This window comes from Lates calcarifer, linkage group LG10 (assembly GCF_001640805.2).
Source record: "Lates calcarifer isolate ASB-BC8 linkage group LG10, TLL_Latcal_v3, whole genome shotgun sequence".
Taxonomy (NCBI): Eukaryota; Metazoa; Chordata; class Actinopteri; family Centropomidae; genus Lates; species Lates calcarifer.
In genome coordinates, this window is record NC_066842.1 from 19,910,077 (window position 1) to 19,935,500 (window position 25,424).

The 25,424-nt window shown below is 41.1% G+C and overlaps 1 protein-coding gene across 2 annotated transcripts in view; it reads left to right on the forward strand.

Annotated features, from left to right (window-relative positions):
- Positions 1 to 25,177, forward strand: part of tmtc2b (transmembrane O-mannosyltransferase targeting cadherins 2b) — a 90,160-nt gene extending 64,983 nt beyond the window's left edge. The window contains exons 5-13 of one of the 2 annotated variants that reach the window (XM_051073530.1): positions 249 to 334; positions 2,098 to 2,282; positions 3,595 to 3,673; positions 4,727 to 4,843; positions 6,374 to 6,495; positions 12,095 to 12,176; positions 14,091 to 14,205; positions 17,709 to 17,772; positions 22,812 to 25,177. In XM_051073530.1, the coding sequence (XP_050929487.1) occupies positions 249 to 334; positions 2,098 to 2,282; positions 3,595 to 3,673; positions 4,727 to 4,843; positions 6,374 to 6,495; positions 12,095 to 12,176; positions 14,091 to 14,205; positions 17,709 to 17,772; positions 22,812 to 22,991 (1,030 nt within the window). In that variant the 3' untranslated portion in view covers positions 22,992 to 25,177. The remainder of the gene's footprint in view (positions 1 to 248; positions 335 to 2,097; positions 2,283 to 3,594; positions 3,674 to 4,726; positions 4,844 to 6,373; positions 6,496 to 12,094; positions 12,177 to 14,090; positions 14,206 to 17,708; positions 17,773 to 22,811) is intronic. The other variant, XM_018703473.2, reaches the window with a different exon arrangement.
- Positions 25,178 to 25,424: the final 247 nt, after the last annotated feature.

Below are 25,424 nucleotides of genomic sequence, written 5' to 3' on the forward strand. Positions count from 1 at the left end.
GTCTGTCTGACAGGGTTATTAATGATGCTGTTTTAGCCTGAGGAGAAAATGCAAAACATCCACAGCCAATACTCACAATGTGCTCAAATGTCTGTGGTTTGCTCAGATCTAAATCTTCCCCCTCAGTTTTATCAGCTTGCTCGTGTTCTTGTCTAACCCTAACAGAGCTTTATAACTCTAAACATCTCCTCTTTAGAGTCTTTTAAGCTCTAAACGGCCTCCGCCGCCATTTCTCTTGTCTGTTCCAGCGGTTTGCTGCTACAGGAGAGCAACAAGTTCTCAGAGGCACTCCACTACTATAAGCTGGCCATTGGGAGCCGGCCAACTCTGGCTTGTAAGTACAGCTCTTCTTTTTTATTGACAATCTCCAGCTCTTGTGGTTGTGGCTGTGCTGTGTCCAGGCAACAGTGAACACAGGCTGTGGTTATGTGAAGGGAGAGGAATAGGTGGCAAAGGGCAGCGGGTATACGGCTGAATTAAACATTCAACACAGCTGTCTGACTGGCTTTCAAAGCCAAGTCCATGTCAACAGATCAAGTAACTGCATGATGTCATTTATTATGAATTCAGGCCATGACACTCTCGTTTCTTTTTATCCCTCCTACCTTTTCTCAACAACTACTTCTTTTTCTCACTCTTTGGTGTGTCTTTCCCTCTACTTTCCTTCCCATGAGAAATCACCCCAATTTTCCATACATTGTCATCTTCAGCAGGTTCACTCCCTTATTAGAACAAATCGCTCACAATCTTACCTGATCATGCAATAAATTAGCTCCCCACTGTTCCAGGCATTAGTCAGTGACAGATAAACAGAGTACCTTAAACGTCTCTTCCTTTTTATCCCCCGGATTAATTATAGACCTAATCGAGATCACGGTTAGACTAGAAAATTTTCATTCAGCATGCAATTATCCAATCTGTTACAGCCGATAACAAGGTTAATTAATTACCCTAAACAGCAGACATGTTGAAGACAGAATGTGAATGTGACAGTTAAGCGGTTTTTCAAGGTTACACCATTACTCACTGCCTAATTTGGAGCTAACTAGTGCAAACTGAAGCATTTTTATTTATTATGTGATAAAGCCCTATTGATTTCTGTCACTTTTTTGCATACAGAAATCACCTTAGAAGGCCACTGAAATTGGGGGGGGGGATTGTCTTTGTCTGTCCCCTGGTTTTTGTTATCTGTTCCCCTTTCAGTGCATATTCATTCAAGGGAAAAAGTCCCAATATTGACCACTGAAAGCAATACCAGGTAGGAGAGATAAGACTGTTAGGTGTGAGGATGAGAAGTGAAATAATGAAAGCTTTTGAGATAACACATCCAAAGGACAGAAGAGGAAGAAGGTAACTTCTTTGTAAGGGAAAAAAAAGGCTGTTTGATTCTCAGCCACCACCTTTAACTTGATTATATGTCAACACCCTATAGAGGAGCCTTCCAGATTGATCTGCTGTATCAAGTTAATTTATTCCAACAGCCAGTCTTGATAGGGAGTTGTTTAGAGAAGCAGGTCCACAGGGACTAATTACACTCCAGCTGCATATCGATCATTAGATGTTGTCTTTGACAGCTCAAGAAAAAGTTTAACAAGCATCCCACAGGATGTATGCAAAGGTCAGACATACAATACAGTAAAGCATGGAAAGATTAACAGTGGGTCATTGTTCTACCCTGAAGGTATATTTCATATGGAGATGGTCATTACTCACCTTTTCAGCACCATTGATCTCTGTGGCTTCAGGTCAGGGAGCAGCACTTATTTCAAGGAACTGACCATTAAGGGAAAATAGTTCCACACGTTCATTTGGCTGAAAAGATCGCTCCTCTTCTCTTTGAGGAAGCTCTCAAAGAATCCAAGCAACAACAAGGAGTCTCCTGGGAGAGCTCATCTTTCCTTAAAAAACACAAACATGAACATTAAATCTTGGTTAAAGCAACAGTACCAAAAATGTTGCACATATGGAGGGAGAGTAAGCTGTGGCAGCGTGAACATATCAGAGTTATAGTACTATAGTACATGCTAATAAGCTGATGCAAGCATATCATCAGTGCTAATGCTAACACTATTCTCACTGCTTTGTTTTCCAAAACAGCGGCCTACTTGAACACAGGTATCATCTTGATGAATCAGGGTCGCCTTGATGAAGCCAAGCGCACCTTCCTAACCTGCGCTGATATCCCAGATGAGAACCTGAAGGACCCCCACGCCCACAAGAGCTCAGTCACCAGCTGCTTGTACAACCTGGGCAAGCTGCTACATGAGCAGGGACATCAGGAGGTAATGACCCAAACTGCAGGAAATCATTAAAGACACATGTATGCTTCAGAATATTTTAGCATGCTGTGCATTAGCATTTAGACTTAAATTCACAGAACTGTATGGTAATGTTGTTGGTACTGTTTTAATTACTGTATTAGTTTACCATACAGAAATGTGTATGTTGTGCTGAGTCACACTAATTCCCAAATGTAGCGAATGTTCATTTCTTCATTGTTGAATAGCTGTAATAACTCATCTGTTTAATTAAGCTGGTAAATGTCATAAGAAAGCCAGTATGCTATTTGTCAGCTATATACCCACACACTTATCCACAGTGCAGAATATAAAAAACACTATAAAATGCACCACATAGATATCACACTCCTATGAAAATATTATTTTATAATGTATATTTTGTCCCTTAAGAATATGAAATAGAAAATATCTTGATTACACGTACTGTAGTTTACATGCACAAATTTATTTCAGCTCAAATGTACTACATGTACTTTGAAACATATCTGTTTAACATATTTTGTCTAACAAACACTCCATACTACCATAGGAGTTCAAACTATTTTACATACACTACATCCTGGAAAATGTAAAACTATAGTGAATTGAGATAAAATGCAGGCTGCCGCCCAAGGAGCCTTTGGGGGACACTGAGAAAATGCTCAGTTTTATATGGACATGTTCCAAAATTGCTTCTGTCACTGGGGACGTAGTGTTTTGTGCAGATAATCCTCAGGCTGTTGCTAACAAATTCACTCTCTTTCATGCCCCTAAAGACCTACAGTGCTGGCTAAAGTGACTGGTTTTCCAATGCTGCACACTTATATTGTACACAAGCACCGATGCTGCTGATTCAATCAGGAATGAAGCAGTAGAACTGCAGATTCAATAAAGGCCTTTATAAATAGTTGGCATGCTGGAGAAAGAGTGAAGTCCCACTTCCTTCGACCTCTAACCGCAACATTTGCTTCAGCAATAAAGTAGTTCCAGCTCCTTCCACCATTTAAACTCTAAGGGGCTGTGAGGTGAATCACTGGACCTACATACACACTATACATACCAGAGTCAGTGTGTGACACCGCTCTGATCGTCTTAATAGCTGTGACACTGAGGATAGACCCTTTCTGCTGGGCTCTGTATGAACCAGCCTCCAGGCGACCTCCAATTCCACGCTGTGTATTCATACAGTGTCAGGACCCCGGCTGCAGGGGAGGAATGACTCGTTACCCCAGCGCCAGTTTCTCTGGCGGGGTCTCTCCGCTCTCTAATGCAAACACCCCCCCCTCCTTCTTTTTTTTATTTGTTTCATTCACAGGAGGCCCTCTCTGTGTTTAAAGAAGCAATACAGAAAATGCCAAGACAATTTGCACCACAGAGCCTCTACAACATGATGGGTAAGAGCTGCTTTTCTTTCAAGACTGCAAGTATAAAACCTGTTGTTCTTTCATGTGGAAGTAAAAACAGACAGCGGAACTGAGGTTAAAGGGTTATTTTTTGGAGTTTTTAGGAGTTGTCTGCTATACATCATACATTTTTGTTTGTGGTTCTGAGTACATTAAAACAACGAACAGGACAGGCAGCATCTTAACTGAACTACTTTTACAAATTTACAGCCCCACTCGCTGTTTTACACATGCATCTTTAAATGTGTGATAACCCAGGGATTACTAACATCCACTGTGGAACAGGGATATCCTGACCTTTTGGAATTTACCCCCAAAACATAGGTTATTAATGGGGAAATATTTCCATGTGTAAAAAATAGGAAGCTGAGCATTAACCCAAATCCTTATCCCCTATACCACTAGTGCTGTGAGATTTCAGGAGATTAACCCTATGTTCAGTACATCTTTGGTTAATAAACATGAAGATGGTCAAGATTACTGTAGCCAGGGCTTATATACATGTGCTGTTGTCAAAATAAGTGTGTAAAATCAGTGTCACATACAGCCATTTTTCTATCAGTGAAATTCCTGTTTTAGGAATTTAGGCTGAGCTCATGCTGTTGAACAGTAGGAAGCTTTACAATATCATTTTACAGAGAGTTAATTTGCTTTGTTGGATTACAGCTGTAGAACAGCTGCTGCAGGCTCATTATAGCTGCTCTGTCTTTGCTTTTTTACTTTTTTCCCTTTCTCTGTCTCCCTCCTGCTTTCTCTCTCTCATACACGTGCACCTACTTAAACACACACACACACTTGAAACCGGGGACGTATGTAATCCAGACTTGGTAGTGCCACGGGTTGTGTTGGCAAAATACAGTTTGACAGAGCTGCTGAGATTATGTCAAAATGTTGATGAAAGCTCCAGTCACCGTTAAGGAGCGGCACTGCGTCTGTAACGGAGGCACTGAGCCAGAGATCTGTGATTTCTGCTGCTCGGCGTCGTTTTCCTCACTGAATTGATTTGCACATTTGGCACACCTGCTCGTATCTGTTTCCCTCCAGTTTTGCTCGCTGCGCCGCTCTCACGCTGTTTGTCAGACGCCGAGGAGCAGAAGCTTTCGTCAGAGGCAGACCTGGGTGGTAATCTGCACCCTGCTGGTCTCGCTCCAACACTCTCTGGTGGACTGAGGAATGTTCCACTCTGAGAAGCTGAGTTTTCAGCTCCTTGGATTGGATGTCATTTCTAATTGTGCGTTGATGTTTGTGCTAATCTCATGCAGAGGACTGATGCCAGGAAGGCGAGACAAGAATTTTAAACCCTGTCAACAAATGAAGAGGCCACGTCAAAACAGACCTCTATATGCATTTTTAAGTAGTTTAGTACCTTGGCTTCGGTGTAAATGTCCTATAATCCAAGCTATAACCTGATGATTTCAGTTCTTGCACTTGTCAAATGAAATGAATAAAGTGGCAAGCCAGCCATGGGAATGTAGGAATTTATAAAAGAAATCTCTACATTGCGACAGTATTGAAATTTGCAATATTTGTGATTCGCTAATCCATTCTTATGCTTTATTTGATGTTAGCTGTTGACAAGGACATATCTTGGTAATGTGACTACAGTATCATGGATTTCCAACACTTAAATCTAAAACATAAGGCTGCTCTGATGGATATCATCTTGAAAATATATTCTCATGTATTACATTACATCTGGGGGGAAAAGTCTTAAGCCTTGAGCTGTATTTTCTCACAATAAAAGGAAGTTACACAAGTTACACACTTAAATTTGATGTCTTTTACATGTCCACAGTGTGTATCAGGAGGTATCATTATACAGCCTTATCGCTCACTGGAGAAAGTGTGATTAGATTAAATCAGATTAAAAAGGTCCCCCGGTTGTAATTAGATGTGTGTCACCTGTTGCTTATCACACTTTCTAATAAGGGAAGTGATTAGACCAAATCCCCACGGAATTAAAGTTTCAGTCCGCTCTAGTCTAAACAACTTGTCCGGTCATTTGGCTGTTCATAAGAGTCAGTGTAGCTCGAAATATAAAACATGATACCGAGTTGTAGTGAAATTTTTAACCCGTGATACATTCAGTTTCTTCCCCTAAATATCTCATAATGTTGATTTTAACTGTGTTGTGTTCAATTACCAGCCAATGTTGTCAAATTCTTGTAATAATACAAGTGTTATTGGAAGGCTATGAAAGAGAGGTCATTGTTATTTCAGGTGCTAGCAGGCAGAGGGTCAGATGTTATGGTGGAGGAGGTATCAGATGATGTCTGACAGAGCAGGGAGCGTGAGGGGGTGTGTTATAGACTCACTTCTATAGTTTTTTTTAGAATATCCACTGAATTCAGCTTGTTTTGATTTTATAAACTAAGTCAAATTCTTTTTGAATTTAAGAAATTATTTAAAGACACTGAATGTAGTGCGTAAAATGTCTGCAGTGTGAATATGGTGTATTTAAACAATGCTTAACAAATACATCCTCTTAGTTCAGTACCAAATACGACTTGATATGTAAAAATATGACTAACCAGTATACAACATGGGTTTTGTACTGAGTTTTGTTCCCCAGTGGAATGAGGTCTGGCCTCACTGCTGCCTTGTCATGCAAATCCTCAGCAGAACAATAGGAAGATGTCTTAACCTCTGACAGCTTGACCTCTCACTTGACCCGCACTTTGCTTTTCACAGGAGAGGCCTACATGAGACTGAGCAAGCTGACTGAAGCTGAACACTGGTACCGAGAATCCCTGCGAGCCAAGCCCGACCACATCCCTGCACACCTCACCTATGGCAAACTCCTGGCCATGACGGTAAGACTATTGTGTCATCCTCTTTTGAGACTGTGTTACTTTTGACAAATTTCTTTTATGAATTAAAAACTGAATACACAAGAGAGAAAACACACACTTGTTTAATTCCATACACTCAGTGATAGTGCTGCTGTAGCCTTTCTTGGTCTGGTATGACCAGTAGCTTATAGTGGCTAACATTAGCTAATAACTTCTTAACAAACAAGCTTCGTGGCATTGCTGAGTCAGATCACTGACTTGTGGCAGTTGTTCAACAAACATTACATAAACTAACCAGCAGTAAATTCACTTGTGTAGCTCGGAGCTAAGTGCTTTACCCAACAATAGATGTCTAGGGGGGCTGAATGTTAATCAGTCACATTCCATTCAAAGTTACTACTGTGTCGACTTTCTGGTCTGAAGCTTGCCTTGCTGACTTCTACATGTCTGACTTCACATTGTGTATCTTTTTGCTTCCATGAACCACTTCTCATTCTCATTCTCACCTTTCTTCTCTTGGTTCTCTCCACTTTCTTTTTATGACACTCTCTTTCATCTGTCCAGAGCTTTTCATTATTTCTCTCCTGCTCTTTACTGACGGTGATAACATTCTCCTGAAGTGTCTTTGTCTGGGAGTAGCACTTCCTAATTAAAAATCTTGTTAGGGCGACCCCCCTTTTTTGGTCCATATAGCATGTTCAAAAAGCTGCACTGGCAATTGCAATGTTGCACTAAAAAACTGAAAATTCTAAACACTGTAGAAAAACTAATCTACATCTGCCCTGGATTTTAGGTCTGCAGAGATAATATCCTTTCAGGGTCACACAGCTGACCTGTGTTTCAGTAACCAAAGCAAAGGCCGTCTATGTTGATAGGTCTCAGGGGCAGAAGCAGTTTCCACAGTCCCCGAGTTTACGAGGGGATGGTCGTGTGGCCGGGGTCATATAGTCATCCGTTACAGATCGCAGCTAGATAGACGTGTTTTTAACAGACCTGAATGAGAGGAGCAGAACCAAAAAGTCAAAATAGAAATTAGAGGAAGAGTCACACAGAGGGTCAAAAGAAGGGTGGAGGCCTCCTCTTCAGCTGACACCCCTCTCTCCCACAGTCTGGGCCCTAATGAAAGGACATAATGTGTTCAAAAGCCTGGAGCGGTGGTATCTGGATTTCCACAGAAAGACAGGGCTCTTCCTGGCTCTGTCCCTCTTCATTTCCCTTATGGAAACAGAGTCTTTTTCATGTTCTTTTCATGTGTGCTCTTTCCAAATTATGAATATGTGTGTATCACAACTGATTGGTGTGGAGGAATTTTACTGGCACATCATTTACCCAAACTCACTGGAAAATACTTTTTTCCAACATGTTTTAACAATGTTAAAGCACTTGTATCAATAATTTATCCTTTTATTAGGACTGGTTTGGCATTTTGGGAAACACACTTATTCACATTCTTGGCAATAATTAGATGAGAAGTTTGATGCCACTTTCAATTCTAATTAGATTAGCTTAGCACATGGACTGGAAACAGCTAGCTTGGCATTGTCCATAACAAAATCCACTTAGTAGCATCTCTAAACCTCACTGTGTCTCATTAGTTTAAACCAAAAACCAAAGTGTAAAAACCACACCTTCCCATGGAGAGAGAGCCAGGTTAGCTTTTTTCCCCTCTTTCCAGTCTCTGTGTTAAGCTAAGCTAGCTGGCTTCTGGCAGAATTATACTAATATAATACTGTAATAATACTATAATATTAGTAAAGTGGATCATTGTGTGTCTAAACTAAATTGAGCTTCTGCACCACACTAGATTGATGTCCCCAGCTGTACGCAGGGTGATCGTCAGCTGAAATTATAGTTCATCTGACATTACAGATGAAAGTCGCTTGTTAGGCTGACATGAACTCCTCTCTGAACAAAAGCCAATGGACATCAAAAATTATCTGAAACCAAATGCTGTCAGCGAAAACAGTCCAAGGGAACAACACAGTTCTCTAGAGGAGAGTGTTAAGACTTGGTGAAGTGGACACAGGAAAGAATTCAGTCGGCCGTGAAGAGAAACTCATTTTATTTAAGAAAGTGTTATTGATTTTGGAGGAAAGTAGAGTTCAAAGCTGTAGGGATAATTCTCTGTAGATCTCTGACCATGATGGATGGTAGAGGTGTTTCAAGCCCCTGTGATCCTGTGAGTGCAAATAGTGCCATCAGAGAGGTTGTTTGGACAGGGATGGATCCTCTTTAGCCATGAAAAAACAGTTGAAAAGCACAGATTTATTTTTACTGAAATGTTTGAGAACGTTTTTACAGGAATCCGAGTCAGGGTGTTATTTAATGTATGCTCCTCTGTTGTGGCTATGGCCTGTGTGCCTGATGACAACACCACTTAAGCATGATCAAAACCAGTGCAGGAAGTTGACCTGCCCACCAGCCCTCGCCTCTATCATCCCCTACCTCCCCACTCCCTATGGCACAACTGTGAGTGATGAAGACGCTTCAGATACTGTCAGGGGGTTTTCGAGGTTCAGATCCCTGCGGGAGAGGTGGAACTGCTGCTAGATAAAGCTTGGCAGCAGGGGTCAGAGAAGGGTGAGAGGACGACAGTGGAGCTGAGCTGGTGGATGTGAGCAAAGAGTTGCTGTGATTTGTGGATGAGGGATGGACAAAATAGGGGAGGGTTGATCACACAGATCAGTATCACCTCCCCACTGCTCTGACCCCTCCACACCTCCGCAGTCACCGCGGGGGAGCAGGATGTGTTCCGGGCTCTCTGTACACACCGCGGGACAGAGATGGACACGGCTGCTGTGATACTCTCGGTATTAGATTCAGTCATCCGCTTGTCATTTCCTCAGCTAATAGGATGCAGGCTTCATTCATAATCACCTTGGCGCCCGCAGAGCCAGGGCCTGCATCTGCAGTTTATCTGATGTTATCGGGAGATTTGAGGTGTGAGGCACGCACCAGTAAGCTCAGCATGTGTGTGACAAAAGGGAGAATATTGTATTCACACAATGAGCTGACTAGAATGAGAAGTGGTTGGCAAGATAGCAGACTGTGGGTTCCATTGATCCTCATCTTTTTCTGTTCGGCTGAGTGCCCCTCCAACAGCACTCACGTCACACACACAGTAGTTGTTTTTTGCCAGTATATAACTTCCATTTTAGAGAGAAAAATCCTGGGCTGCATACTGTACACGCAAACGCAAGATGCATTTCCATTTTGAAAGTCTGACATTTGACTGAGGAAAATCTAGTTTGTCATCATGATCCCTCACCCCAGAATCTTCAATTTTTTCATCTCAATCCTTAAGTCAAAATGATATTCTGTTTCAATACTTTAGCTGCAGTTCTACTTAATGTTTAGTGCTAATTAGTGAATTAGCATGCTAACATGCTAAACTAGAATGATAAACATGGTAAGCATTTACCTGCTAAAAATCATCATGCTGCTAGCACAGTTGTAGGCTCTTGTTTGCAACACACAAGTTCTGCACAGGCCTAAATCTGAGACCTGAATCGGGCCTTTATCCTCATTTTTAGGACCCAATCCAACTGAAGCCAAATTTAAGACCCAGGCTGTGTCCTGAACTGATATTTTCGCTTAATTTCATCTTTTCATTACTGACAGTTAGCGTGCCAGGCATGTGCAACACATTGGCTATTCCCCTCTTCCCAAAGGGCAATACACATCTTGTTGGAACACGCAATACATATGGATGCTGAAGATTGGCAGAGACAGAGACAGAAGACAAAGACATTTCAGTCCCTGCTGAGTAGCAGAACTTAAGCACAAATCTTCCCTGAAAAAAAAATGGAATAAAGGAAAATATGATTATTTCTCTCTCTGTCCTAAGCAGTGTGGAGCAGTTAACTCACAATGGGTCGGCAGCACTGCCATGAGTGGGACGTGCCAGAGTAAAAGGATAACAAGAAAATTGAAAATGAGCGCTGGTTGAGTTTCATGCTTATTCATAGAGACATACAGGTGAGCCAAATGAGTTACAATCCAAAAAAAAGATGAAAGAGGATGCAGTTGCCAGTTTAAAGGGGTGCAACAGTGAAGTAATATTGCAAGTAGTGTAACAAATTGCCTCTCTAGTGCCTACTAAGAACTGTAATAACATTTCTTTTAAGACGAATAATGAGAACTGAGCAACTGGTTCTAGCTCCTTCCCATATAACGTTCTCTGAGCATGGTCTCCATTATATGCTGAGACCTGTCATAATCCAAATCTTCCATCCACTCACAACTGCAACTCATTTCAGAGTGTGAAAGCTTAATTCTGAGGTTTAACAAACACACGTAGGCCTCTGCTATTATAAAACCAGCTGGCCCTAAAATTTATACATTCCTCCATCTGTGAATTAGAGTATGAAAATACACAGAGATGATGCTTTTCAGACTGGAACCGGGATCGCTACTTGGACGCCATCAGCTACATTAAACATATACTTAGTGAAGACTTGATTTTCCACAGCATCAAGGGAAACCTCACTCATATATTTACATTAGAAAATTATGTATTTATTGAATCTACAGCGCACTGAGAATGTATACGCTTGACTAAGTATACAGTCATTAATACTAGACTGTACTGATTGGATTTGAGCCTGTTCTTCTGTTTGAGTAACTGAGGTAATTTGCTGTATTTCACACCATTTCATATACATTATTTTTACAGACTTGTCCAATCTTTATTTAATCCTCCTTCATCTTTTCCATTGCTTTAGCATTTTATATCAGATCTTTATGGACTTTGGTACAACTCCAGTTTAATAATATGCATTATTCATGCAAAGGCATTATCTTTTAGAGTGGAGCATGCATTAATGGGTTGAATTGTTAATTCTAAAATATCAGCTATTATAGATGAGTGCTCATTGTTAATTGTTGATCAGATGGCATCTGGTGCCCAACTGAGAGCAGGAGTGTGTCAGAGTCCCAGCTGGCACTTCTATTGGCCAGCTGCTCAGTTCTGTTTGAGTTGTGATTGGTCACGAGTCGCTGTCTTAAGGACCTGAGGGAGCCCTTGAAGTCCACAGGGCTTCAGTGATGCTTCTCCTCATCATGCTATGCTCACCCTCCCGGTACAGATTCTTTCGTCACTCTAAGGGCCCAGAAACAGCAACTGTACACACAGATAAAAACCTCAGAGTGTGTGTGTACTAAGCTAACCATCCCCATGGACACATGAGTCTCCTTGTCTCTTTCCTCTCCTTGCCTTTCCACCCTCCCGGTCCATTTCCATTCCACTGCTTTCTGTCTTGTTTCACAGTGGTGAGGCCACACACACTGGAAATCTGCGGTCATACTCGGGAAGTGTTATTTGCACAGATAAAAGTGCATAATGAACGAGCCTTTGCCCTCTCTGGTCGGCCTTGCCAAGCATGACAGTGTGTACTTTGACAGGACGACACATGAGCTTGAAAGAATAACACTCGTGGTCCATGTGTTTCATGTCTATTTATTAGGATTTATTGTTAAAATAGGTCTGCGGTTTGGAGAGGGACATTAGGTATACACAAAGGTATTTCAGCCATTGAGCTGAATGTGGTGTTTTCATAATGAGTTGTTCTGAGGAGCAGTTGAAACAATAATGACACTGTATTTAATCTGTCTCTCTCAGGGGCAGAAAACAGAAGCGGAGAGGTACTTCCTGAAGGCCATCCAACTTGATCCCACAAAAGGAAACTGTTACATGCATTATGGTAAGCATAGATTTGTATTATTATTATTTTTTTAACTTTCAATTTGACATATCCTGACTTTAGTCTTACAACCACGAATAATTAATTTGGCAACTGAGCACACACAAGCTGCACTTGTGCGCACAAAGACAGGAACTTACACACCTTGGCAGGTTGTTGAAACAACAGTGTTGGCTGACCCTTCTGCCACCTCTTCCTCTGATCAGCCACGGTGACGGTCTGTACGTGGTTAGTGTGGGGTCACAAGAAGACAGGATGATTTCCTCAGATTGTTCTCTTTGATTTGATGGAAATAAGGAACGTGACAATTTCAGCGTCTCTCGTCTCGCATTATTTCTGTTTGACTCACGCACGACTTGAAGTTACAGTAGTAACTCTGGGATTTAATTACTGTCTTAGTAAGATTGAGTTTGAATAAGCTGACAAGTTAATTACTTCCTTCCTTTAAAAGCTTCTAAAACATTGCCTGTCAGTCTTTCATGATGAACTAACGTGTCAGCTGGCTATCATTGCACCAGCTCACACATGACATTTAAAATGATCAATACACCAGGTTAATGGTGGAGTTTTTGCATTTTGTTGAAGCGCTGTCTAAGTTGTCACCCTTAAAGGTTAAGAAATCAGTTATTGACAAGATGAACTACACTGATCCACACAGAGTGTGTTATTGCATAGGCAAAAACAGGATATAATAGGCATGAAATAGCAAGTTATTAAATAGTGTTAGTTAGTTAGATACAAAATGCTTTTGTATCTGATTGCAGGTTGTTGAGATACAATATACACCTACAGTATTATGTGCTAATATATTTGTGGCTACTGTCACTACTGCTAAGTGTTGATCTGTGGTTAATTCATCCATCCATTTTCTACCTCTTGTCTGGTTCCAGGTCACGTTAATTTAATTCATCACATAGCTATGAATTACTCTTTTATACTCCTGGGAAGCTCTGAAAAAATGTTTAACATAATAATAAATAATTCTAGGCCATATCATTTATATTACTTTTCTATCATACTTTTCATACTTTGGCTGGTAAGACAGTGAAACAGGTATTAAATTGCATTCTATGTGGTAATAAAAATGTCTTAAAGGAAACTTAGATTTAATTTAATTTCTTAAATGCAATTTTCTGAACCCTGCAGAAATCCTGGTCTAAAATCTGTGCTCAGAGCCAGACCTTTCATTATTCCCCTAAAAGTCACGCTGCTGCATGATGAACAGGACTTGACATACAGATCACCTCTGAGAAGTTTTTGTTTGACTGTGACAGGGAACTAATGGACCGTCTTTTCTTTATACCTTATAGATGTGCTTTGATAACATGAACCCTCCAGAACAGCAGAGGTGTTTGTAACCTGGAGCGAGTTTACACCCAGTTATGGTCTGAAGTTTCACTTAATGTCTGTCTCTCACTTCAGGCCTGTACTAACAGCTTCAGTTTCATCCACAGTTATTAAGGAAAATATGCTTGGGTTCACATGGTGGTTTAGCATCCTGGTACAGTAGTGGGGCTAACCAAAGTCAACAGGGTATTAATTCCTCTCTAAACCTGGCCCTTTACAAGGGGTCCACCCTCAGTTCATGGCCTTGTCAGGTTTCTATAATCCCATCTCATTAGGTGGGTCCACAGAAGTTCACGGCAAAAGCAGCCACACCCATAATAACATTTTCATCTCAAAGAAACAGATCAATCAAGGTCGGCTAATCGGAACAAATGGGTCTGAGAGATGGCCAAAGAGTGATGGTATGCCGCGCTCATATCTAGTGTTTCAGCATATTATTTCAGGGGCAGACCAGGCTGTCCCTCCACCTGCGCCAAAGGCAACACTTCTGGGCTGTGTATCCCTCAGTGCCTCTGTGGGGATTCCTCAGCATTTTAACTGAGGTGCTGTTCTCTCCTGCCCTGCCAGGTCAGTTTTTGTTGGAAGAGTCGCGGCTGCTGGAAGCGGCAGAGATGGCAGAGAAAGCCGCGCGTCTCGACAGTGGGGAGTTTGATGTGGTCTTCAGCGCAGCGCACATGCTCAGGTGAGTGTTTGATTGGAATTCAGCTTTCTTTTAAAAAAAATATTTGATGACTTCCATAGCCCAAACACATTCACAAAGACACTGGGCCACAGTTTTCCAAGACTCTGTAGAATGGAGGTTGTGTATGAGAGAGGGAGGTCTACTGTCTGCACGGTTTATCCAGGGGCTTACACTACTCCTCAGTCAGTGTGATTTACTTGGCTGTACTTTGTAATCCTCTTCTCTGGCTGCAGTGCCAGCCCGAGAGCTGCTGGTTTGTCTTAGCGTGCTGTGCAGCTATGTATCTTCATATGCTCTCTCTCTCTCTCTGCCTCTCTATACCTCTCTCCCACACTGTCCCACTCTTGCGCTGCTGTCACTGGCTCCTGCTTGAAAGCCTGCTTCCAGATCAGTGCAGGGTTCAGCTGACGAGCCTGAGCAGAAAAGCTTCAGCAGCCCACAAGCTGCTGTGTTTCTGAACACAAGCCATGAATGGAAATGTGTAAATACAGGGGTGTGCCAACTTAAAGTACGCCGCCCCCCTGACTGAATAAGCCACAGAACTTATATTACCAAGTGCAGAGATTTCCTTGTTTAAACTCATCATGAGTAGCTTGAGGCTTTTGCATTAAAATTACAGCAGCCTGCTCAAAGGAAATACTGTAGTTCTCTTTAAATCCACTAATGCATATCTTGAATCACCAGTTTGATAAAGCAGCCCACGCTATGCCCCAGAATACAGCATTGCTTCACAGCTCTATGTATGATTCTTACCCAGCTGCTTTATGCATACCTCTTCCCCCACCCGTCCGATCATGTAGGATCTTCACCACCAACAGCTTTCAGCATTGAGAGCCTCTTCCAGGGTCCAGACCCCTGGCAGCTAAAGAGAGCTTCAAGCAGCGTTCAGGGCTGAACTTTTCTCCGCCTGCTTGGCATGGGGTCCCACTCCTCCACAGCTCATGTTCTTTATGTTGTTTGTCTTGGACACGGACGTGGAAAGGCTCTCGGTTGGTGGGGACACAAGCGAGTCTACACAGGGGAAGGGAAGAGAAGGAGGAGCAGATGTTCTCAGATGTGCAAATGTATTTTATTGCCCTCTTGAGCCATTGGTTTTTGATCATTTTGCTTCCAAACTAATAATTTCCTTCAGCTTCCTCTGAACAGTTTTTATGCAGAGCACTGGTTTATAGTGTGAATGTAGGACAGGAAAGGCTGGTTAATGGTAAGACCAGTGGGGATGTGCTCATACTCATTTCATGTGTTCATGTGAAAAACTACTGAGATATCATATAAAGTAGCATGCAATCTCTAAAAGACACACGCAAGCAGTATATGCACTTATAGTTTACCTCATAGTTTCCCATCCAAACCACATGGCTCATATAATAATATAATACACCATATCTGAAAGATTACGTTGTACATTATTAGCATGTCATAATGTTAGGTATGCCAATTTGTGCATATTTGACTGTTCCCATTTCCAAAAAGTGTATACATTGGTTTGAATTGATAAATTTATGATGATTATAACAAGAAAAATTGGTTATGAGGTACATTACCCTCAGGGAGGATGTCTGTGCTCAGTGTTGCATTCTAACAGAGAGGATCTTATTCAAAAAAAAAAAAAAATACAATTCTGTGCTCGAGACAGATGGGATGGCCACGGTTTCAGTACAAATATCTGGCTGTTGTTGAAAATGCAATTTGTTCATCCAGTCATTAGGATCCAGCAATGTCACGCTTACTGTCACTGTTGTGATTTGTGCATGTCTGGGGTTAATAAAGCGTCTCTAGACAACAAGATGTCAGGGTAAAAAGATCAGCGGTTGAGTTGCTGATTTGAAATATGGTCAAGAATTTTCCCCCTCCAGGGATTTTTTTTTTTTTCATTCATTCCTATTCCATTTTCCCATCACTCTCTCTCTCTCTCTTCATTCCTGTTCTCAGTATAGTCTCATACTGACTCTTCCTCGGGTTTAAACCCAGGCAGCGGTTTACATACTTGGCCTCTATTGTCTTCTGCACTCTCACAACCCACAGTCAGACAACCCCTAGAAGGTCCTTCTGCTCCTTTGGTCATGGTGTGGCGGCTCTCCAGTTCTCCTCTGATAATGTGTTTATAAATGTGATAATGATATTATAGAATTAGATTGTTGCTTTTTTTTTCACAGAGGATTGTGCTCTCTAAATATTATGCTGGCAAACAAACATATGGTTGTGGTTGGACGTGAAACCCACATTTATAATCTCAGGACAAATTCAGCAACTCAAGTCGTTGTCTGGATCTCTGCTGGAATGTAAAATGCTTCTTTTTTACAGAGCTGGAAAAATTCAGCTGTGCTAAAAAAATAAACAGCAGCAAACAGTATGTTCGTATGTCTATCTGAAATATTTTAGTGGATGACATGTAGAATAAGATCAAAATTAGCTTTTTTCATCATGTTAGCAGCATGGCTCTAATTTCCGTTGCTTTCCTACGTTACAACTAAATTAAAAACATAAATTTTCTACTCATTGAGGAATCAAGCATTTAGAACACATAAGACAGTGTCTTTCAAACTGAACATAAATACTACGTGTGTACTTGGGCTGCTGACCCGGTGATCCTAAAATAAAGGCTTTGCCTTTTATCTGAAACCATATGGATGGTGATCCCTTAACAAACTGCGACAGCCAAAATGAAACTGTTTCCAACAGCATGGCTTCCTTTGATCATTACGACTTACGGCTCCACAGCCAGCCGTCGCTGACTCTGTCCTTGACTTTGTCAAAGTTTGTTCGCAATGAGACAATTGTTACCATCAGTGACAAGCACGCAGCTGCAGACCATAAAGGTGATTTCTGAGATACCAGAGGATTAATAACAGGAAAAGCCTTGTGACACTGGAGCAGGTTTGTGTATAATAATAGTGGATTATGAAGCAAGATAAGAAGCATAACATAGACCATTCCTGTCTTGAATGCAGGTTTTATATCCCCAGGAACAAAGTATTTCTGGTTCCAGGGACTCATGCCGACAAGCCATCTGCCCAGAAATCCCTTTTTGTCACAGTGTGGCATATACAGCATGTTTTGGTGAATATATGCCATCCTGTTTATTTTGATAGTACGATTAAATGATTTTCCATACAGTGTTGCAGTACCTGTCTAGAATGTCAAACCACAGTTTACCCTATCAGCTATACAGAGATGTACATTCTATTTTTGCTCAGCCTTGGTTTGTTGATGAGTTTTCCTCAAGTACCCAATAAGCCAAATGTTCTGACCTCAAGGTTCAATTAGAACACAAAGTGCTTGTGATGCACTTCTCAGCACAGATGTTATCGAATGGAAGATGCTATCGAACGACAAACCTACAGGCAACTGGATCGGCTTTTCTCATCCCTCACGCTGTTCCCTCCTGCTATTTTCCCAGTGACCCCTGAGCGCTAGTAAACACGCAAGGTTCAAGGCCTCGTCCTAAGCCAGCAGCAATAAAGATGAGTAATGATTGCCTCTCTCTGGTTTTCCCTCTGCAGACAAGCCAGCCTAAATGAAGCAGCCGAGAAGTACTACGGACAAGCAGCAAGCCTGAGACCCAATGTGAGTACAATCATGGCTAGCTAATCACCCACATTACTATTTACCCTGATGGACACTGTGCAATCATCATCTGGGTGGCTTTTCAGTATTATTACTGCCCAGTCTGCCTTCTCACAACAGCTGTCATTGTCAGTGGATCTAGGGCTAGGTTTTGACTACACTCAGAGGTTTGTTTGTGAAGCATCCATCATCAACTTCAAAGGAGAGGCCAGGGCAAGCAAATTGAAAAGAATAATGATAATAACACTTGGTCAGAGGACTTTGACATCTTGAAAATGAATAGGCTTCGGCCTTTGAGAGCTCTGACGGGAGGGGTCGAGTTGTTTAACTGAGGGCCGCGGAGGGAGCAAAATATGTTTGGCATGTGGTCACCCTGTTTGTTCCTCTGTCTTGATTAGAAGAAATCAGCTCAGGATTAATGATCAAACTATATCTGGACAGTGTTATACAGACAATAAAGTTTGGTTCTGCAAGCACACAACCCCTGGTATAATATATACAAACAAAAAGACAAACTAAACTTGAGTGTAACAAAAGGAGAAAATGTAACGTTTCCAGATAAACCATGAAACTGAGCTCCATTCCCTTTGTTGTTCTCAGTGTTGGCATATTATTCCACTTTTACCAAAGCATTGTGTATTTTTAACATCTAATTAAACCCAGATGGAAGGTAAGAAAAAAACATTTTTCCCATTGTTCCAGCAAATGCATACATAAATAATGTAAGAGACCCATAGAATTTAAGGTGAACTGATCCCTACTCACTTGTTTGGAGTTTGGAGTTATAGAAATACTTGAGAATCTTAAAGGAATAGTGTGGATTTTTGATGTAATATGGGAGGAATCACAAACAAACAAAGCCAAGCTAATGGAAATAGCCCTCAAAAACAAGCTAACAAGGTGCTGCTTTCTCCTGCTGTTTGGCAAATCACTGCTCATCTTTGTGAAATTATTTGTATTTTTTAGAAATAATTGAATCATAACCACTAAGATTATTTGTCAAAATATTTTTGTTGTAGGTTTGCAACTTTCAGTGGAATGGATGCAAGCCACATCAGATTCCCATATCCAGTTCTCTTAATATATCCATGATGCGCATCCACATTTGCACCCCCTGGTAGATATGTACATCTATAAAATCCATGCTGAAGATGTTTGTGTTTCCCACAGCTCTATTTCAGGATCAGATCTGTGTAATTTTCACATGACCATTTCTTGGCATCTATAATTGTACAAACATGCATTTGATGTCCACATCCAAACGCAGAGGCACTCTTTTGCCCCTACTTGGTCACTTTTGCTTGGATGCCTTTTGGCGTTTGTATTGCTTACAGCTGAGGCACAATTGTAATTTAGCATCTTCATCCATCTTCTTTACCATTATCCTTTGTTCTTTGCGATGTGACTTGACTTAAGCCATGTACCCTGTCCATCTTCATTTGCCATTTCATGCTTTACTGCGGCTTGACTCTTCACTCTCCAAAGGCACTGGTGTTTTATATTAAGCACATATGTCTGCTCGCTCTGAGTGAGAGAGGACAATTCCCTCCATTCAAGGGATTTAGTCCTTTAGTCCTACAATCCCCTCTATCTAGACGAGCTAAATCCTATCGGATGCTTGGTTTGCTTTGGTTGCTCTCTGCACTCTGTGACATCTGTCCTTTGAAAGTTTCCCACTCCATGTAGATATTCTTTACCTAAATGCCATTCTAGAGTCATTATGGTCAGGTCTTTCCCCAACCTAGCTTCACATTTGACTCTGGCAGTCTTAATAGCATATGTTGCTTTACGGTCCAGGCTAATATACTCCACATCTGGCCATGCCTCTCCAGCTACATGCCAGTTTTGGGAAGGGTAGGGAGGCAGAGAGGTTACAGAGCAGCAGGAAATGAGGAAAAAATGAAAGCTTTTGACAGGGGAACATTTTGCAGAGTGTTGTAAGTGTTGCAAGGGCAAGGAAGAATGCAGGAGTAGGGGAATAAATCAAAAAAAGTCTTAGCTTTATGAAACAGGGAGGGAACGGCTTGGGCGAGGAAAGGTGGGAGCCTACAGGGGAGACGGGAGGAAGGAGACTAAACTCAGGAACTGATAAGTTCTGCATGGGCAGACAGATCTTTTGAACCTCGGTTGCAGCTGCAGTCAGAGGAAAACCAGGAGTCACTTGATTTTCTACCCAGGAGTCTTTGCTCAGCACTTCATATGTTACGCCTCTCATCAGTATCTAACCTGGAGGATCTCAGACAGCTTGTAATACAAGTGCGTTAGCCTCTGCCTGTTTAGATCCACTTCTCATACACTCCAGTTGTTGTGTCTCTCTAGTACGTGGACAAAGATTTTTAATATCTGTCTTTAAAAGTGATTCCAGAGAAGTCGTAATGTCTTCTCATCTTTCCAAAACCCACTCCTTTCTGGACAGACTTTGTTTCTAACTCTGGCAAAAATCTCGCTCACCATTGGCTTCTCCTACAACCTGTGTCATCTCTAGAGGGAAAACATTCAAACCATTGTCATACAGTGTGAGATCACTGTATTGCCGGGGGCTGAAGTGAGTGATATGAGAAGCATAAATCGTCACTGAAACATTCCTATGTACATTTGCCAGCAACCAAATCATCACATGCGAGGAAACGCCATCTCAAGGAGCCAAGCAGGGTATTATTTGACCATTGTCATTGTCTCACTTAAATGTCTCCAGAGAATGCACTTATTCTGAGCCACATTACCTTATGAACCGACTGACCTCTTAGAAACATATGGAGGCCTGGGGATAATAGCACTTAACATAGAATCCTCACCAACTCCACAAAGTGGTGTTAACGCTAATTTTCCAATATACACCTTCACCACTTGACGCCTCCACAGTATTTATGTGTCACTTTCAACTTTGTCCATATGTATAAACAGTTTTATTTGAGTTAGCTTTTTTTTTTTTTTTGAAAATCCCTAATTCGCAAATTGATCCCCCAGTGTTATTTTGTGGTTTGACCCTCAAATGGTGGGGTCAAACAGAAGGTAATTTATAGCACAAACAGCCTCAAAATTACCCCAACCATTAAAGTCAAGAACTCTGGCTGCTCCTGTGAATAATAATTGAAACACTGAGGGAGAATGTTGTTTTTCTAGAGGATTAATGTAATTGCACAATATTAAACGAGTGGTATCAAGTAATTTAATCCTGCACATTTTGGAGTCCTGGAGCAACAGTAGTAGTTTTGGTCATGCCAGCCTTTGCTTTAGCCAAAGCATCTGCAGCATGTTTTATATGTGTTGAGGTAAGAGGTGGTTCCTCTCTATGGGACAATAGGATTATCCCGGAGTCTCTTTGATTTATTCATCAGTATGATTCTCCCTATGAGAAAAGCAGCGTAATTGGATGTGTTCCCATTGAGAAATTCTCATGCACGGAGCATCACTCATCCAACCTTGACACTGGAAAAACAGAGAGATGTTTTGAGAGTTTTGTGAGACAAGGGTGGAACAGTCAAGCAGAGGAGGGCAATTCACACAACCTACTGTGTGGATAAAGCAAGATAAATGACCATACAATGTGAGAGTGCCTGTGTTGGTAACCTCTCTGAAAAGGTTACCAATGCATGGGTAACTACACCTTAAATATGCCAAGTGTAATCTTCAGATTGGCTTTAATAAAAAAGTGTTTAGGTTTAAATCTATCTTTTATAAAGCCTTTTTATATACTCATATGCTGTTGATGTGAATGGTTCACATTTCCACGCATTTCACAAACATTCCACAGATTTCTCATAACATTTATAGAAAAACGCTTTTCTCATGCACAGTGTTGCTCTAAGAATTACTCTTGATAGTTAATAGGCCATGAGAATAACATTAAGGCTTTAAGTAGAGCACATTGGTATATGTCAGGATGCCAAAGTCATGCGCCACTCCATGTGACAATGACGTATCAGGGGACAATTATAGGAAAAAGTCACAAACACTGCAGTAAAAGCACATGATTGGCCATTTTTACCAACACTGTTTTATTTGAGCATTCCTCGTTTCCTAGGAATTACAATTACAGAAATTACAATAGTCTTAAACAGTAAAACAGTAGCGTCTTGATGGAATTAGACATCTTTTCCACACTTGAAACTAAAATGGGGATCAGATGTGGCCCCTCCCTTGGCCTGGATACTTCATGGTCTTACCGTGATTGCACCCCGGACACTTAGGTCCTCGTGACTCACCCACCCCGTTGCTGCTGATGATGATTTTACCCCTTGGCACCAGCAGGAATACACAGTATATTCGGCTAGACCCACATCAAAGCAGTGGTTTGCTCACTCTGACATGTGTGGCCACAGACAAGACACAGGGACACGCAAAGTGGCGTGGTTACCGAGCTCTAAACACTGCACCACAGTTTGGGTGATCTGACAAACAGGAACCAATAGCGTGCTATATAGCCTCATATGATGACCAAATGTGCTATTACAAGCCTGTTTTATTTAAAGGGACAATATAGCTGTTTATATTTCTGTTTGATGTATTCATCCACTCTGACAGTTTTCTTTTGTGAAAAGATTTGTATTTGAAAGTGTTTTAATCTGTTTTAGTGCCTGTTTTAGGGTTTAGTGTCTAGACAGCAATTCATTGCATGTAGCTCAGTGATTTTAAAAAAAAAAAAAAAAAAAAAAAAACATGTCTGGTTATATTTAAATTCAGTTGAATTATGTATACCTCCCAAGTGTGAATAGATAGACTTCATTGTATTATTCATCTCATCCATTTGTGGCCTCTGATTTGAATTTTTCAATGAATAATTTCTTTAGTTTAAACAGACCATTAGTGGTGACTAAATCACTGTTATTGTGCACATGTCAGCTCAGGAAGCTGAATCTCTGTGCTTATACCTACTGTCCTACACCTACTTCTCAGCAACAGTGTAGAGTCATGTGTTGCTGTTCTTGAAGAGAACTGACAGTGTGACTGTGGAACAAAGCTTTAAGCTTGCCTGAGGTGCACTCAGCATGAAACTGATCTCGTCCTTAAATGACTAAAATCTCTTTTTTTGGTTACAGTATCCTGCAGCTTTGATGAACCTGGGGGCGATCCTCCACCTCAACGGAAAGCTGCAAGAAGCTGAAGCCAATTACCTCCGAGCGCTTCGACTGAAACCGGATGACACCATCACGCAGTCCAACTTGCGTAAGCTGTGGAACATCATGGAGAAACAGGGCCTGAGGACCACGAGCCCCTGAGCTCACCCATCCCACCTACAGTACCTGCCATCTGCACGCCAGACATGGAGGAAAGGCCAGCCCACGCGCTCCTTATTCGCTCTTCTCATGCGGGAGAGATGGAGGAGACTCAGGGAGGATGTTTGCTCAGAGAGGCCATGACTGTGCCGCACAGCCCGCCTAATGACTCCTGAGCTCTGCATACACCTCAGGCCAGCAGCTTTCCTCAGACGCATTGCTCACAGTTTGGCCCACGCTACACAGTATTTGGACTCCTTCGAACTTTCTTCAAAATTAGTGCTCTCACAGGAACCATGTTGTTTTTTCTTTTTTTTTTCTCCTTTCTTTTATAACTAAAGCACTTGAAGTGAGACCATAGGTACATCCTTCAACATTTGTGATGGATTAAGTTTCTTAAATAAGCAACTGTAGTTCAAATGGGTGAAATTTGTCCTGGAGCAGTGGAAGATAAAATATAGAAAAAAGAGAGTGAGCTCTCAGAGTGCTGCACTGAGGATATTTTCCATCACCATTTAATAAAGTTTGTGGTTTGATCTGATGTTCCATCTAGATAATGAAGGAAATAAGATAATATGAAGAACTGGACACTATCCAAAATCTCTAAATTAATGTAAATCAAGTTTATATCAGTAAAATCTCCAGTCTGTGTATTTTTTTCACATCCTCAGTGGGGTTTCTTTGCTCATGAGATTACACACACTTCATAATGAAGGTATGAAAATCAGCGCCACTATTGTAAACCATTTGTAGCAGATGTCCTGACATTTGGTGAAAACTTGAAAAAGGGAATTTAATTTGTTAGCCATTACAGCACAACAATAGCCTCTAAAAACTCCACGCAGGCTGGATTTTGCCAAATACAGCATGTTTTGGCAAGAGGACTTGAAAAGCAAAGTGGGACTCTTTTCACATTGTAATGCCTTATACTAAAAAGGTGTGAATCTTCTTTAGCAGTGTGCAGAAGCAGGCAGGTGGCATTTTTCACCACTGCTGCTTCTTGTATTTCACTGTTAAAGAAGCCATGTCACCATGGTAACTCGTTTGCCGACATTAAGAAGCTATAAATGGAATTATTAAGCTACCTTCCCATGGAAGTCACAGACAGCAAAGAGGCAGGTACGGTAGTTTCTTGGTTCGCCGTGTCCCCACACACCTGCCGCTTTTACAGAGGAGCGTGTGCGGAGCTGAAAACAGATGAAGGAGTTCTTTTAACCAAATACTAAAGCTATGCCGATGCACACCTTTTCATCACGGAACAATGCAGAGACATAGCACGTCTGAGGGAAATGTTTTAATGCCTATGTTTGTCTTGGAATAAAACTAATTTCATTGTGTTTGTATAAATGAATCCTAATATATACCTACATTGTGTATATTATACAGAAAATCATGCAGCAAAAAAGTAGCCAGACTTTAAGCAGAAGCTCAGATACTGAGCAAGTTTGGTTCATTACATGAAGTATTTCCCCAATTTATCAACCCTCTGTTCTTGGTCTCATTTTGTATATATTCTTTGTAATTAACATCTGTTTGTTTGTTGTCGTCAGCATACAGTAAATGAAATGGCACCTTCCCAGAAGTAAGAATATGTGCAGTATTTGTGATCATTTGTTTGTCAGTGTCCACAAACCACCTGAACTGTCTTTGTCCTTAGTTTATTACATTGTAAGTTATTGCTTTGTGTTACCGTAGCAACAGAACCAGCTGGCACTGTGTTTTTACATGTAAAATGAAGGAGGTTTGCAGATATGGTGTATACCTTTGTGGTCATAACTGAGAAAAAATATCCAAAAATAAATAAAGTTGAGCGGCCCATTATAGGCAAATACAGTAACACCTGCAATGGAGGATAAAACATTGAATATATGTCACTTGTTGCAGTCATTATGGTGTCAGCACTGTTGTGTTTTTGACTGTGATGTTCACTAGTGAAATGTTGAGTAAAATTATCACAGTTCACATTCATTCCTGCCCCACACCTCACAAAACCCCATGTGCTAATTTCTCCTGTGTATATAAAGTGTTTATGAACAAACACTGATAATTGTTATTGCTTGAGTGAAGATTTAAGGAAAAAAAAAAAAAAGCAATTCACTCTGTGTCTCTGCTCAGGGATCTCAAGCGGTGGGTTATTGCAGAAACTTGTTCACAGAGCGTTTACTAAATTAAAGATTTATTTTTGAAAATTGTTGTATTTGTATAAATTATCGAGATTTGTAGCCTTTTTCTCCTTTTTGTAATATAAAAAATGAACAGTGTGCCAGAATAGACCTTTTTTTCCCCCCCAAGTGTTGTTTTTTTTTTCCACAATAAATTTATGGTGTTTCTGCTTTTGTTTTGGTTCCTGTGCAGCCCTTTTTGATGTAGATTTCAGATTCAATTTATAGATTTCCCGTGAATTTTTAACACTTGCAACCATTCAAAAACATACAC